Here is a 12805-nt window from a genome sequence, read left to right as displayed (position 1 = left end):
TATAACTTATTTGCACCCATTATAGATTTAATTTCTGCAACAGCACCATGAGGTTAAGGACCTGGCCTGAGGCTACACAACTGGAAAGTGAGCAGATCAAGTTAACACAAGGTTGTAAATCAACTATACTTCAATAAAATAAATTAAAAAGAAAAAAGCAAGTAGCAGATCAGGGGACATTCTGTAGGGATTCAATAAAGGAAGGACTGAATCCAAGGGGTCCTGACTTTCTGATCATGCTAACAGATCTTCTCCGCATTTCCCAGTTTCTCTCCTCTAGAATGAAATTCTCCTCTAGAATGTTCTGACTGTGATCCCAGCCTCCGGGCTACCTGGCCACAAACAAGTCGAAAGCAACACACAGCAATATTTCTGAAAATCAGCCTTTTAATCTATTTGAACCCAATGAGTGGAGAAAGAACTAACATTTTTTTCCCTTGAGATTTTGTTTATAAGAATAATGGGTCAGAGGTGTCTCTTCCATAGGAAACTGACATCCCCTATGTCCTCAAGAGTTGTTTTTTTTTTTAAATGCATAAACATGGGATTTCAATTCACTTGCATGCCATTTCCCCACCCTGCCCTGCCCACCCTCTACAGCCACACGTATTCACACACCCAAGGGGCTCCTTTCTGTAACTGGGGAAGAGAATGCCAAAAAAAAAAAAAAAAAAAAAAAATCCATCTGAGTGGCCACAGATACCAGAAATACCCAAATGCAGTTTACACTCACATTCATCAACTCATATGCAAAAGGGGAAGCTTTTCTAATTGGAATCTAGAGTCAAAAATTACAAACGGCAGAGACTTGAACCATCCAGAGATAATTTAAAAAAGCCTTCCACTCCCCTTAATTACACACCCCTTAATTACAAAAGTATGCAAACAATCTTGATATAAATGGAAAACAGGTGGACGACTCTCTCCCTGGGAAGTGGGGGGCATACCTAAAATTCCCTGGGTGTAATTCATGCCTGGACCATTGCCTCTCCCTTTCAGGACTAAAGGGGAAGGATAGCGGGGGAGCAGTGGGGTAGGGACCCACCCAAGAGCAAGGGAGGAAACAGTGGAGCTGCCCCAGGAACCAGGACCGAGTTAGTGTGTCCAGCCAGTGGGGAGCTTGGTGGGGCAAGTGGGCCACATCTGGGTTGCAGAGAGGTCCAAGAGCTATACAGCCTTGGGAGCCCCGAGGGTGGACATGCTAAGATGGGAGAAGGGCTGGTCTGCTTTGCTTCCCCCACCTAAGGCCTTGGGACCGACGGCAAGCCGCCTGGGAGAGGCTGAGACATGATTATCTTAGGGTCGCGGAAAAGGATGCTTCCCATCTGGACATAAGTGCACAAACCGTGTCTGGCTCTCCAAGGATGACTTCCCAGTCACAGCCAGCCCCTCCACCAAGCCATGCTGTGGCCACACAGCACGGGGGCTGAGGCACATTGGCAGGGGGTTCAGAGGAACAAGATGAAGAGAGAGAGGAGGGGGAACTCGCCAGGCACCCAGGGACCAGTGGGCAGACTTGAGTCTACACAGCTGCTGCCCAACAACTGGGCATCTGCTTCTGGGGAAGAAAAGAAAGGGGTGGGGGTGAGGGCCTTGAGGCCTGGGCTCTAGGTCGGGCAGGAAGGGATGGAGCAGAAGCAAGGGCTCCATCTACAGGGCCACGTATCAGGGGCTTGCCTGGGAAGTAGCATTCTTTGTTGAAGGCGCCAGGTGGGAGGTACCTTTGGGCAGCCTGGTCCAAAGCCCAGAGCCCAGGTCTGCAGGCTGGCTGCCCAGGGGAGAAACCAAGTGATTAGTGGGACCAAACAGTGGGGAGATTGTCAAAGCCTGGCTGAGAGCTGGTCAACATAGATTCTGAGCTGCTCGCCCAACGGGGAAAGGACTGCAGTTTTCCCAGGAGTGGTCTCCAGCATTCCCGAACCTTCCCTGCCTGACTCTGGTGTTGGGGCTCCTCAGGGAAAGAAAGGGGCACCCAGACTTCAGGCAGTGTAATTCATCTACAGTTAAACATGGGGGAAAGAGGTAGCTGCGAACCCGTGAGCCACCCCCTCCCTCCCCTCACCCCCACTTTGGGACGCAGACAGATCCTGGGCCAGATAGAGGGCAGGAGGAGACGGGGCGCTGGAGACAGGGCTGGCGGTCTCCCTGGGTCCTCGGCCGTCGGGCCAGGCGGGTCGTCAATGCATCTTGCCCAGCTGGATCTTCTTCCAGGCCTCCGAGGCTGTGAAGATACACGAGTCCAGAATGCCGGCAACAGTGAAGGTCCCGCCGATGATGGCACAAATCTGAAAGGGGTGAGGGGAGGTCAGAGGTCAGCACTGGAGGGAGCACCAGGCCAGACCCCTCCCAAACTACGAGATGATGAGCTCAGCAAGTGCAGACGCTCTGCCCCATGAGGCCCACCACGTGGTAACCAACAGGGGCTGGAACATACTCTGGGCTCAAAAACTCCACTTGTTGGATGATGAATGAAATAATAATAAAAGTAACCATTATCAGCTCCTTTCGTTCCCATATTAACCTTCTGAAAGGAGGGGGATTATTAGACCCATTTCAGAGGTGAGGAAACTGAGGCTTAAACAGGTAACTACGTTCGCATAATAAGTAGCAGAACTGTGACTCGAACTTGGGCATGTCTTTGATTCTGGAGCCTGTGGTCTTAACTTCTACTCTAAATTTATCAGATATTTACAATCCCATTTGCAGATGAAGGAACGGAAGTTTAGAAAGGCAGTGCCACTGGCCCAAGGTCATACAGCTAAGAAGTGGCAAAACCGGGACTTGAACCTGGGTCTGACAGGTTCAGGACCAGTGCTGCCAGTGACTGAGTAACATCTGGGGTGGGCTGAATAGGCAGCGCTGGCCTGGATGGGCTGGAGTGAGAAACAAATCTCCTCTCACCCTCAGAAGCTTGTACTGTATCAGCGGGATGGGTAGTAATCAATCTTACCGATAAATGCAAAATTACAACAAAGGCAAGTGCTACAGAGGAGAGAGGGGCCTATGTTGCTACCGGAAATCTTGTATCGGGGCACAGTTTCTTACGGCCCTATTTACTTTGGGGACCAGATAATTCTTTGTTGTCAGAACTGTCCTGTACTCTGAAGAACGGTGAGCGGAATCCTGGGCCTCCACCCATGAGACGCCAGTACTACCTTCTCTTCCCTGCTGTGACAATTGAAAGGACACATTGTCTCCAAACATTGTCAGATGTCCCCTGGAGGTCAGAACTGCCCGATTAAGAACTGCTGTTGTACGGGGATGGTCATCAATGTCACCTGTATGCCTGTACTTCCTGACTTCCTGCCACATAATAATATAAGAACTACAACAAGAGACAGCACTTACACAGCACCTTTCTGTGCCAGGCACGCTTTGAAATGCTCACGCCTCTCACCTCACTGAATCCCCAGGCCAACCCTAGGAGGGAGGTACTATTCTTATAACTATATTACAGCCAGGGAAACTGAGGCACAGGGACACTCAGTCACTCGTCCAACGCCATGGTAATTAGTGGCTGAACTGGAGTTCAAAACTCTCACCATGGCCCTTTGCTGCTTCCCAGGCATGAAACAGCCTACCTAATGAATTATTCACTTTGCCTTGAAGTTGTCAGGACTCCACTTGTGATGTGTCAACATAATGCTATGTCTTCCTCAAAATTTTCTGGCCTACCTATGAGCTGCTTTCTGGCACCATCAAAGAACCAAAGTGCATAAAAGGTTTGCAAGGAAACTTTAAATGTACTTTTCCCCTAAAGACACACTTTATGTCGTGTATAAAAACCAATACCACCCACCAGAGGAAGGCACCTCTTCTCTCATGTACCCATGGGCCCAGAGAGGGAAGTAGTCTGTCCAAGGTCACACAGCAAGTGTGGGGCAGAGCCAAGTCTGTCTGCCCCCAGAGCTCTCACTCTTTCTCCCTTGCCACATTTAAGGGGCACTTAAATGACCACAGGTCTCAGAAGAAGCCAATCTGGGCAGCACTGGAGGGCCCCTGAGGCCGCCCTGGAGGTCCCACGGGAGGACTCTGGGAGACAGCAGTGCCATACTGGTCCTCTGGTGCCAAGCGAACAGGCCAGGAGACACAGCAGAGGCAAGAGGGAAGTGTGAATCGAACCGGCGTTTATTTTTAAAATTATATTTCCAAGAGATGAGCTAAGCGGAGGCCTGTGAGGCCCCAGACAGACAGAGCAGGTCTGTACGGATAGGCTGTAAGTAGAGCAGCTGGCATTCCAGTAATAACAGCCCAAGAAACCAGAGCAACCCCCCAGGGAGAGAGGAGGATGGGGGGCGCTGGGGGGATTATTATGAAGTGTTTTCAGTGGGCAAGGCCTCTGCCCGCCGGCCTCAGAGCATGACGCAGGGCTACTTTTCAAGGAGGATGACGGCAGGGGAGCCGGGTTATTTTGGTGGAGTGGATCAGATGATGGGCGATTTTATACCGCAAAACGCTTTTAGAGCTTGGATCAGAGGATAGGAAAATGTGACTTAAGTGCAATGGAGCAAATAATAAAAAAATAAAAAATAACCACACACACATCCATATTCATCTACACGCTTTGGAACCTGCGTGTGCCTATGATTCACACACACCTGGCACCCAAACTGAAGCCTCCGTTCACCGGGCAGGCCTTAACGGAAGGAGACACAACACATTCATTGAGGTACATGAGAAAACACAGAGCTGTGGGGAAACTGAGGCCCTGGGAGCATTCAAGCCGCCAGGCAGCTGACCCTGTCTGAGTTACTTACAGGGTGCCTGAGGCTAAGGGGCTCTTCAGGAAGCTACCGTGTGTGTCTACTGACATCACCCAATGCAGCTGTATGTCCCCCATTATTCTACGTCTATTCAAGGTGCTGGTCACTGGTCAATGGAGGAGGGGGAATTCTGGCATATTCAGTGGGGCAGTGGAGGACTCCTCAAAAGCTGAGAGAAATCTAGCAGCCCGCCTGATGCTGCCATGGCCCCATTTCCATTATTTTGCCTTTGGCCTGCCTGACCTGCTCCCATCTGCAGGTGGTGACTGGTGTGAGGTGAAGCAGGGGTCGTGAGGAGAGGGTCCTGGGGTGCTCCCAGGCTGTGGCGTGCCCTGGATTTTGACAGATGGTAGCCACAGAAACCCCCAGCACCAGGAGGCTGCCACATCTGGACTCATCCCAGAAGGTGGTCAGTTGTGGCCATCCCTTATCCCGAGAAGGTCACGGTTTCTACATTCTGAAACGCAAGGAAATAAATGTAGCCACAAGGTTGCACCAGAGGGTATGTCTGTCTTTGGACTCAGGCTCTACCTTGGTGGTGGCGAGATCACAGGCTTCACCACGTTTGGCTGACGGTTGGGGGTGGGGGGCGGGGAATGACCAACCACGGATGTGAGGAGGCTGACAGGGATCTTGAGAAGAGATAAAGAAAGGCCTGGTGGGGGCTTCCCAGGTGGCGCAGTGGTTGAGAGTCCGCCTGCCGATGCAGGGGACGCGGGCTCGTGCCCCGGTCCGGGAAGATCCCACATGCCGCGGAGCGGCTGGGCCCGTGAGCCATGGCCACTGAGCCTGCGCGTCCGGAGCCTGTGCTCCGCAACGGGAGAGGCCACAACAGTGAGAGGCCCGTGTACCGCTAAAAAAAAAAAAGAAAGGCCTGGTGGAAGGGAGGATGGTGACTTGGCATCTCCCTGGCCTGGGAGGATAGGGCCCAAGATGAATATAAATGAATAAAAAGGAAAACGAAGCAAATCATGCCCATGACACTTAGTTCCCTTGCATGTTGCTGTGCACGCAGAAGAGCTAGGAGAACCGGGCCTCCATGGTGTGCAGAGGCCAGGAGGCGTGAACCTCCTCAGGGTGCACGGCCAAGGTGGGGTGTGAAGACTGGGGAGCCCACAGTGTCCTTCCTGGCTGTGGCAGCAGAAAGAGCTTGGAATTCAGAAGCCGAGTCGTGGCTGTCGCTTTCTAACTCCGGACTTGGGAGAGCCTTCCCGGGCCTCAGTTATTTGATCTGCAAAATGGGAAAACTGTCCCTACTTTGCCAACTGTCATACTGCAGGCAATGCCTCTGGAGTGCCTAGCACTTAGTACGTGTTTAGTAAATGGTACCTAATCTCATCTTTCAGGTGACTGGAAGGCTCCAACCTTCTTGCTAAGACCTGAGATTTTCTAAACCTCTCTGAGACCCACTCTAAGAAGAACAATGGGTAAAAATATCACTTATTCCCCAGAGCAGGCCTTTGGGTCTCAATTTCCATTCTCTACCTGGCTCCTTAAGCAGAGGACAAGCCATTCATGGAAGGACAGGATGGCAAGGGTGTCCCAGGCACCACAGGCAGATTCTTTTCAGCTGCTCGGGTCCCAAGCCCTCCGAGGGCCCATTCTACAGAGGGAGTAGCTGAGGCCCAGACACGTGGGTTTGTCATAAGAATATCCCTGGGGGCAAAGCACCTCAGGCCAGAGGTTGTTTCCAGTCTTCGGCCAGGCAGGGAGCGACCCCTCACCCCCAGTCCCCTACCCCAACCCTACTGCCTAAAGCTCGCTTTCCCGACTGCCCCGGGGAGAGAGAAGCAGAAGAGACCGACCCACAGCAGGCTCAGGACATGTTCACTGAGTAAAGGAGTGTGTGTGTGCACGAGTGAGAACCGATAAAAGAGTCGGTGAGGGAGTGAGGGAGTGAATGAATGAACGAACATCCTAGAAAAGGAGTAGATGAATTCCACGCCCCAGGCAGGGGGCAAAGGTGGTTCACACAAGGGGTGTCAGCCCAGGAGCTGGGGGTGTGGAGGTGACTCAGGATGCTGGGCCCACTTCCATGGCTCCCTGAGCCTCAGTTTCCTAACTTTTACAAACGGGAAGGCTAATCCTCACCCCTCAGGACTGCCCTGGGATTGCCCGTGTTACACATACACCCTTAAATGCCTGTTCCCTTGGTCCCTTGCTGCTGCTATGCTCTTGCATCTCCCAGCTTTGAGGCAGGGGGACAACTTCCGGGGGAGAGGGTGGAGGACGGGAGAGCGGGGCCGCTGAGCCAGGAGGGGCCATCACAGCCGGGACCTGCAACCCTACTCTGGTCAGCAGCCCCAGCTCCAGAAATGAAGACAAGGACCATTTGCTATGCGGGCCCCAGTGAGTCGGGGCAAAGCACATTACTTTGCTCTCATCAGAAGTCATCAATAATGCCCCTCTGTTCTTACGGGGAGGCTTCCTCCCTGCGGCTCCCCCAGCTTCCTGACCTTCCACTGTGGGGAGAATGAAGTCAGCTCGTCTACCTTGAAAGGAAGGTGTGTGTGTGCTCCCCTGACATTTTAATCACGGCTCTTGATTCCTTATACTATGGAGAGGACAAGTTCCAACCACACCAGCTGGAGGACCGAATCCCTCTGTGTTCCACCAGGCTCTGGAGTAAACATTCCTGGGGGCGGATACCAGCTCTGCGACCCTGGCCGGGAAAACCAGTTGACCTCTCAGAGCCTCAGTTTCTCTCATCTGTGAAATGGGGTCCACGATGAGGCCCTGTCTAGCTGCCTGATGTACCACCGCTAAGTGCCCGGGCACTGCTCGCTCACTCTACTCGTCCAGGCGGCCTTGCTTGAAAAGTTTGTGCAAAAGGCACAGTGTGAGGAAATAAATAATGAATCGGAGTCCCATCAGATGCCGGTGGCGGCAGACAGGCTGGAGCCTCGGATGAGAACACCGGGGCTGCGGCTGGGCAGAGGTGGAGGCTGTCGTAGGAGGGAAGCCGATGACTGGGCCTGGGAGAGGTGGGGAGGTGGGGAGGAGAGGGTGTGGGGGTCTCCAGTCAGTGGTGTCACGCCCGCCAGACTGCCCGCTTGCACCCTTTAGTCCAGGAGCCTGGGGGCGGGGGCGGGGGAGAGTGGAGGCCCTTCCCTGCCATTTTTACAGTGGCTGCAGCCGCAAAATACCCACCGCCCCCTCTGAAAAAACCACCTCGGGGCAGCACCTACTATGTGCCAGGCCTGAGATAGCACTTTCTTCCGCCTCCTCATTCATTCTTCGCGAGTAGTAGGGCAAATGGGGTGCGCTCCATTTCACAGGTGAGGAAACAGGCTCAGAGAGGGACCCACTTGTCGAAGGTCACACAGCTACCAACTAGGCAAGGGAGACGAGCATCCAGGTCTGGGAGGCTGCCAAGGGCCTGCTTTTTCCTGTTCCTCCACCCTGCTTCTCTCCCACCTGAAGGCTCCCCTCAGTTCCCATCTGCATGCCTGGATGGCTTCTTTATATTGTGTTTTCTCGGCTCTCTTAAGTCCTACGTATCAAATGTCCTAAAGGTAAGGGGTCTCCCTCAGGGAAGTTTATGAAGTAAGATGCTGTGTGTCTGTAAAAATAAGTGTCGTTTATAAAATGGAGCCCATGCCTTTCTAATGTTCCTTATTCTTCTCAGAACCTGCCCTAGAAAAGAGTACCAGCAGTTCCTGTTCCAACTGTGATATCGGTGTTCAGACTCAGTTGGAGCAATCAGTCCCTGGTACACAACCTTCTGCAAGAACTAGCTTTGCTCAAACGTCCGGAAGGACCAGAATGGAAGTGTTTTTTTTACATACACATTTCCAGGCCTGAATAACAGGGCAGCTAATTTGGGTTCTGTTCTGCTCCTCAGATAATAGAAACTGTCTTGTGGGGAGTGGACCAAGGTGTACACCCTCCATGTGTCTGCTCACTGTTTCACACCCACTTATCTCCTGCCCGGGCTATGCCAGGTCTGGGGAACAGAGGTGACTGAGAGCCAGCCCTCCTTCCTGGAGCTCACAGCCCTGGGAAGAGAGACACGCCGAGGAAAGCCCAAGTAGGAGAGAATGGAGGGTCTGAAGTGGCTGATGTATCAGTCTAGCTACCAAGCTGGTCTTTTCCCAACTCACACAGCCTCAGACGTAAAACCTTCTCAGTTTTAAGTTTGTCTTCTTTCAGTTTTTTTGTTTTTGTTTTTAACCATCCTATGTGCCCCCCACTCCACACACCTGCTGCCTTTTGTCAACGGAAAATCTTTGCAGGTGCCCAAACAGATGAGTGAAAGGTAACCAGATAAGGGCAGGAAAACCTGTGCACCACCAGCCAACCAGGCTTAGATGGACAGTTTGCTTTTTGTATGGTTTGCATGGGCGTGACTGCGATTTTATCACACATGCTCATAATATTGCCTTGTTTCCTGCTATAATATTTCTTCTTGATTCCCAGGACAGAAGCCACTGTATCAAATGATCCTGGTGTTCTATCAAGGGCTCCATGGCTTCTGGGGGCTCTGTTGTTGGAACATCCTTGAGAGCCTTTGTTTTGGAAAATGAAGGCTCCCAAGCTGGTGATGGGAGGATGCGGCAGAGGCAAGTCTGGGGCTCAAGTCTCAGCCCTGACTTTCTTGGCTGTGAGATCTTGGAAGAGTTTCTTTACCTCTCTGGGCCTCAATTAATTCATATCTAAAACAGGAATGATATCATCTACCTTGGAGGGTTCCTGGGAGGGTTAAAGGAGAGGACTGTAAGATTACCTGGCACCTAGTAGATGCTTAATAAGTGCAGCTATATGATCACTTCTTCAAGCAGCTATCCCTTGTATATTTCTAAGCACCTACATCCAGGCCAAGTCCTGTGCCGGACGCTAGGGACACAGAGGTGAGTCAGGCCTGGAGCTCATCATAATCAGGCCTGGCAACTATGAAATGCAATCTAAACTTTGGGGGATTATTTCACTGGCAAGGAGCACCTCGAGGGCAGGGGTGATGTGTAACTCAGCTATCCCTGTTATCCAAAGGGGGCATGTCATCATCACCCGCTGCTACTTTTTCGCAGACAAAAAATGCCATGGCCATACTGACCCAACTTGGTGACTTCTGGTTGCTCTCCCCAAATAGAATAAAACACACACAAGGAAAGTGATGTGACACCTCCAAAGCCACCTGATCTGTCACCACCACCCACTTGAAGGCCATCTCCAAAAAGGGGCTTCAGCAAGTGGCAGGGGTAGGGGACAAATGTGCATGTGTGGGAGGGGGCACTATGAAAGGGATCCCTTTCATGTTGTTAAACACCATCTGTTTTATTCTCTCGGTGGTGGAATTTTCTGGAACAGCACAAAGTGGAGGTCTGAGCAAGGTGCCCTGGGTGTCCAGAGAGGAGCCCGGGCAGCCTGCTGGAGGCTTCCAGGAGGAGGGCGTCCCCTCTGTTCAGGCAGGGCATGAAAAAAAGGTCCTTTCCAGACCATAACAGCCTGGAAGGGGCAACCCCGACTAAGCCAGGTACTTGTTACTTAGAATGCCTCTGCCCTCCACACCCACTCCCCCGCCCCTGGCTGCACCCACCCCTCATTCCAGCCCACCCACAGCTGCCGCCGCAGCCCTGTGGCCGCCACATGACAACATCCTGGCCTAAGCCCCCTCTTCAGCAGCCCCTCTGAGGAGCTATTTGCAGAGGCCCCCAATGCACACAAGTGTTTGATTTCATAAAGAGAGAAAGAGAAGTCACAGCAGGTGCCTCCACTTCCATCCCACCTCCACCCTGCCTGGCGAGGGCTCCCGGGGGTCTTTGTGCTTGTGTGTCTGTGTGCAAGCGTCATCCCCACATCTGCCGCCCTGTGACAGAGGTCTCTGAAGCTCCACAATGACGCCATCTGCCAGGGACAGCCGGCTGGCTCACTCTGGGCTGACCCCATGGTTGTCGTGGCAACCAAAATGGCAGCATGGGGCCTTCAGAAAAACCACCAGGCTAATGATGTCAGGAGGTTCCCAGCAGCACGGCCCCCACTCAGGTGGAGGTGGCCAGGGCTGGGGTGCAGGAGGGGCTGGTGGCCAAAGGAAGTAGAAGGCCTCTGGGTAATGCAGGACGAGCTCCTTCCCTGGGGTTTTTGGGACCTCCAGCTCTCAGAATTCCTTCCGCATTGAAAGAAGCCACATGGCCTTCACAAGACACGCTATGTTGGGCACCCTGGCATGTACTATTCCCTTTGCTAAGACCCTCTCTCCCTCACTCACCAGTCTAAAAAACGTCTCCTCACCCTTCAAGACCCATCTTGGGGTTTCCTTCTCTGAACCTTCCAAACAGAAGGGAGTCTGCCACTGGGGTACCTGGTGCACAGCTCCATCGGAGCCCCTGCTGGATGGGACTGCAGTTCTGTGTGCTCGCCCATCTCCCCCACCAGCCGGGGAGCAGCTTAAGAGCAGGGATTGCATCTAACTTGCTATCCCTGCTGCAAAGCGCAGGGCCTGGCGCATGGTAAAGTTTAGCAAACATTTAGCAAATAAATGAAGTCGCTTCATTTCTCAGCCACTTACCAAGGGATCTCAACACTCAGAGCCTCAGCTGTCTGGAATGCAGGGGAAACAGGAAGGGGGCCATGAAGATCCTTCCCGACCCTACAGTGAGGTGTGGGCACAGGGGTTTCTCTGCCACCATCAAGGCTGCAGACCCCAGGGCCTCTGAGATGCAGACCACACCCACACAGAGGGACCTCCTTGTGTCTTCGCTTCTGTCCAATTTTGGGTATGCAGTGAGAGTACCGGCTGAGAATCGGCCCCAAGACCCACTTAGTGTGCTACGCTGTGGGGCTTTGGGTAGAATCACTTGCTCACAGATTCCCTGATTTGGAGGCAAAGGGTTAACAGGTATCCCTCCAAAGTGGCTAACCCTATTTACACCAGACAGTACACACAGGTCCCCTTGCTTTGCATCCTCCCAATCTTTACAGTGGCAGGTCTTTAATTTCTGCCAATCTGATAGGATTGAATTGGGTTGTTTTGAATCTCATTCCTCCAATTTCTAGTAAACTTGGGCGTCTTTCCACTGCCAGTGTGGTCTCTTCTGTCAATGGTCAAGTCCTTCCCTATTTTTTTTTTGGTCACTTTTTCTTACTGATTTGTAGAAATTTTTTTTTTTAAACGTATAAATTCTGAAGCATACTTCTTCCTTATATGTGTGGCAAATATCTTCTCCCAATCTGTGTCTGGTGTTTTAGCTTTATGTTAGGTGCCCTTGGTAGACCAGAAGTTTCAAATTCTTATGCTGTCAGAGAACAGTAAAAGGCCGTTTAGAGGCTCATATAAGCACCAAATTTTGACACTCTTTGTATCCACATGGCTTTCTATAATTTCAGAGCTTCCCTTTTGTGCTTTGAGTCCCACGAGGCCCTGGGAGGTAGGAAAAGTGGGGACTGTTATTCCTATTTCATCAATTATAAGATGGAGACCTTGTAGTGGACATCTGGCCTTTTGGCCGCCTAGCATCCAGTCTTTCCTCTTCTGGTAACTGGCCTCTGATTTTTCTCTTGGGGAACCCCACCCCCTCGTAATCTTTGTCCTTGCAGTCTGGGTGGGGCTGGCCAACTGGAGCACACCCTTCATTCTCCAGGCCACAAGGATAGCATGGGACCTGAGCCAGGCCAATGACAGTGCCATTCTATCCAAAACTTGGGGTAGGATTACTGAGAAAGAGGTACTTTCTACTGGTAAATTTTATGTGAAAATGAAGCCAGTACAGAGGAGAGCAGGATGAAGACAGACCTATTCCAGACATTTGTACCTGGATCTAGCCATACCTGAAGCCCACTTATCCTTCAAGCCAGCTTGAGGTGGGGTCCTGTCTCTTCTGTAACAAGAGTCCTAATACAGACCTAGTCAGAGCAGGAAATGAAAGAGCCAAGACTGGACACCAAATTCTGAATCATTATTAAAAGTATGAAGAGGTAGAAAAGCAGTTTCTAAATCTAAGAGGGAGGGAAAATCACCTCATCTCTTCCACCTTCACTGACTCTGGCTTACCGAATTTCTCCAGGCCTCTTGGCTGGAGCAGCGCACTGTGACCTGGCTGTTCTGA

General features: G+C 51.8%; 1 protein-coding gene across 2 annotated transcripts in view; it reads right to left on the bottom strand.

Moving 5' to 3' along the window:
• Nucleotides 1-257: 257 nt before the first annotated feature.
• The window catches only part of ERGIC1 (endoplasmic reticulum-golgi intermediate compartment 1), a 106204-nt gene continuing 93656 nt past the window's right edge, over nt 258-12805 (bottom strand). For both annotated transcript variants that reach the window (XM_082650481.1, XM_082650480.1), the window contains exon 10: nt 258-2285. In XM_082650481.1, the coding sequence (XP_082506607.1) occupies nt 2178-2285 (108 nt within the window). In that variant the 3' untranslated portion in view covers nt 258-2177. The remainder of the gene's footprint in view (nt 2286-12805) is intronic.

The sequence above is a fragment of the Grampus griseus genome, assembly GCF_964374135.1.
Source record: "Grampus griseus genome assembly, chromosome: 3".
NCBI classification, from domain to species: Eukaryota; Metazoa; Chordata; class Mammalia; order Artiodactyla; family Delphinidae; genus Grampus; species Grampus griseus.
The sequence above is the reverse complement of the archived record's forward strand: the minus strand, read 5'-3'. Positions and strand labels throughout refer to the sequence as shown.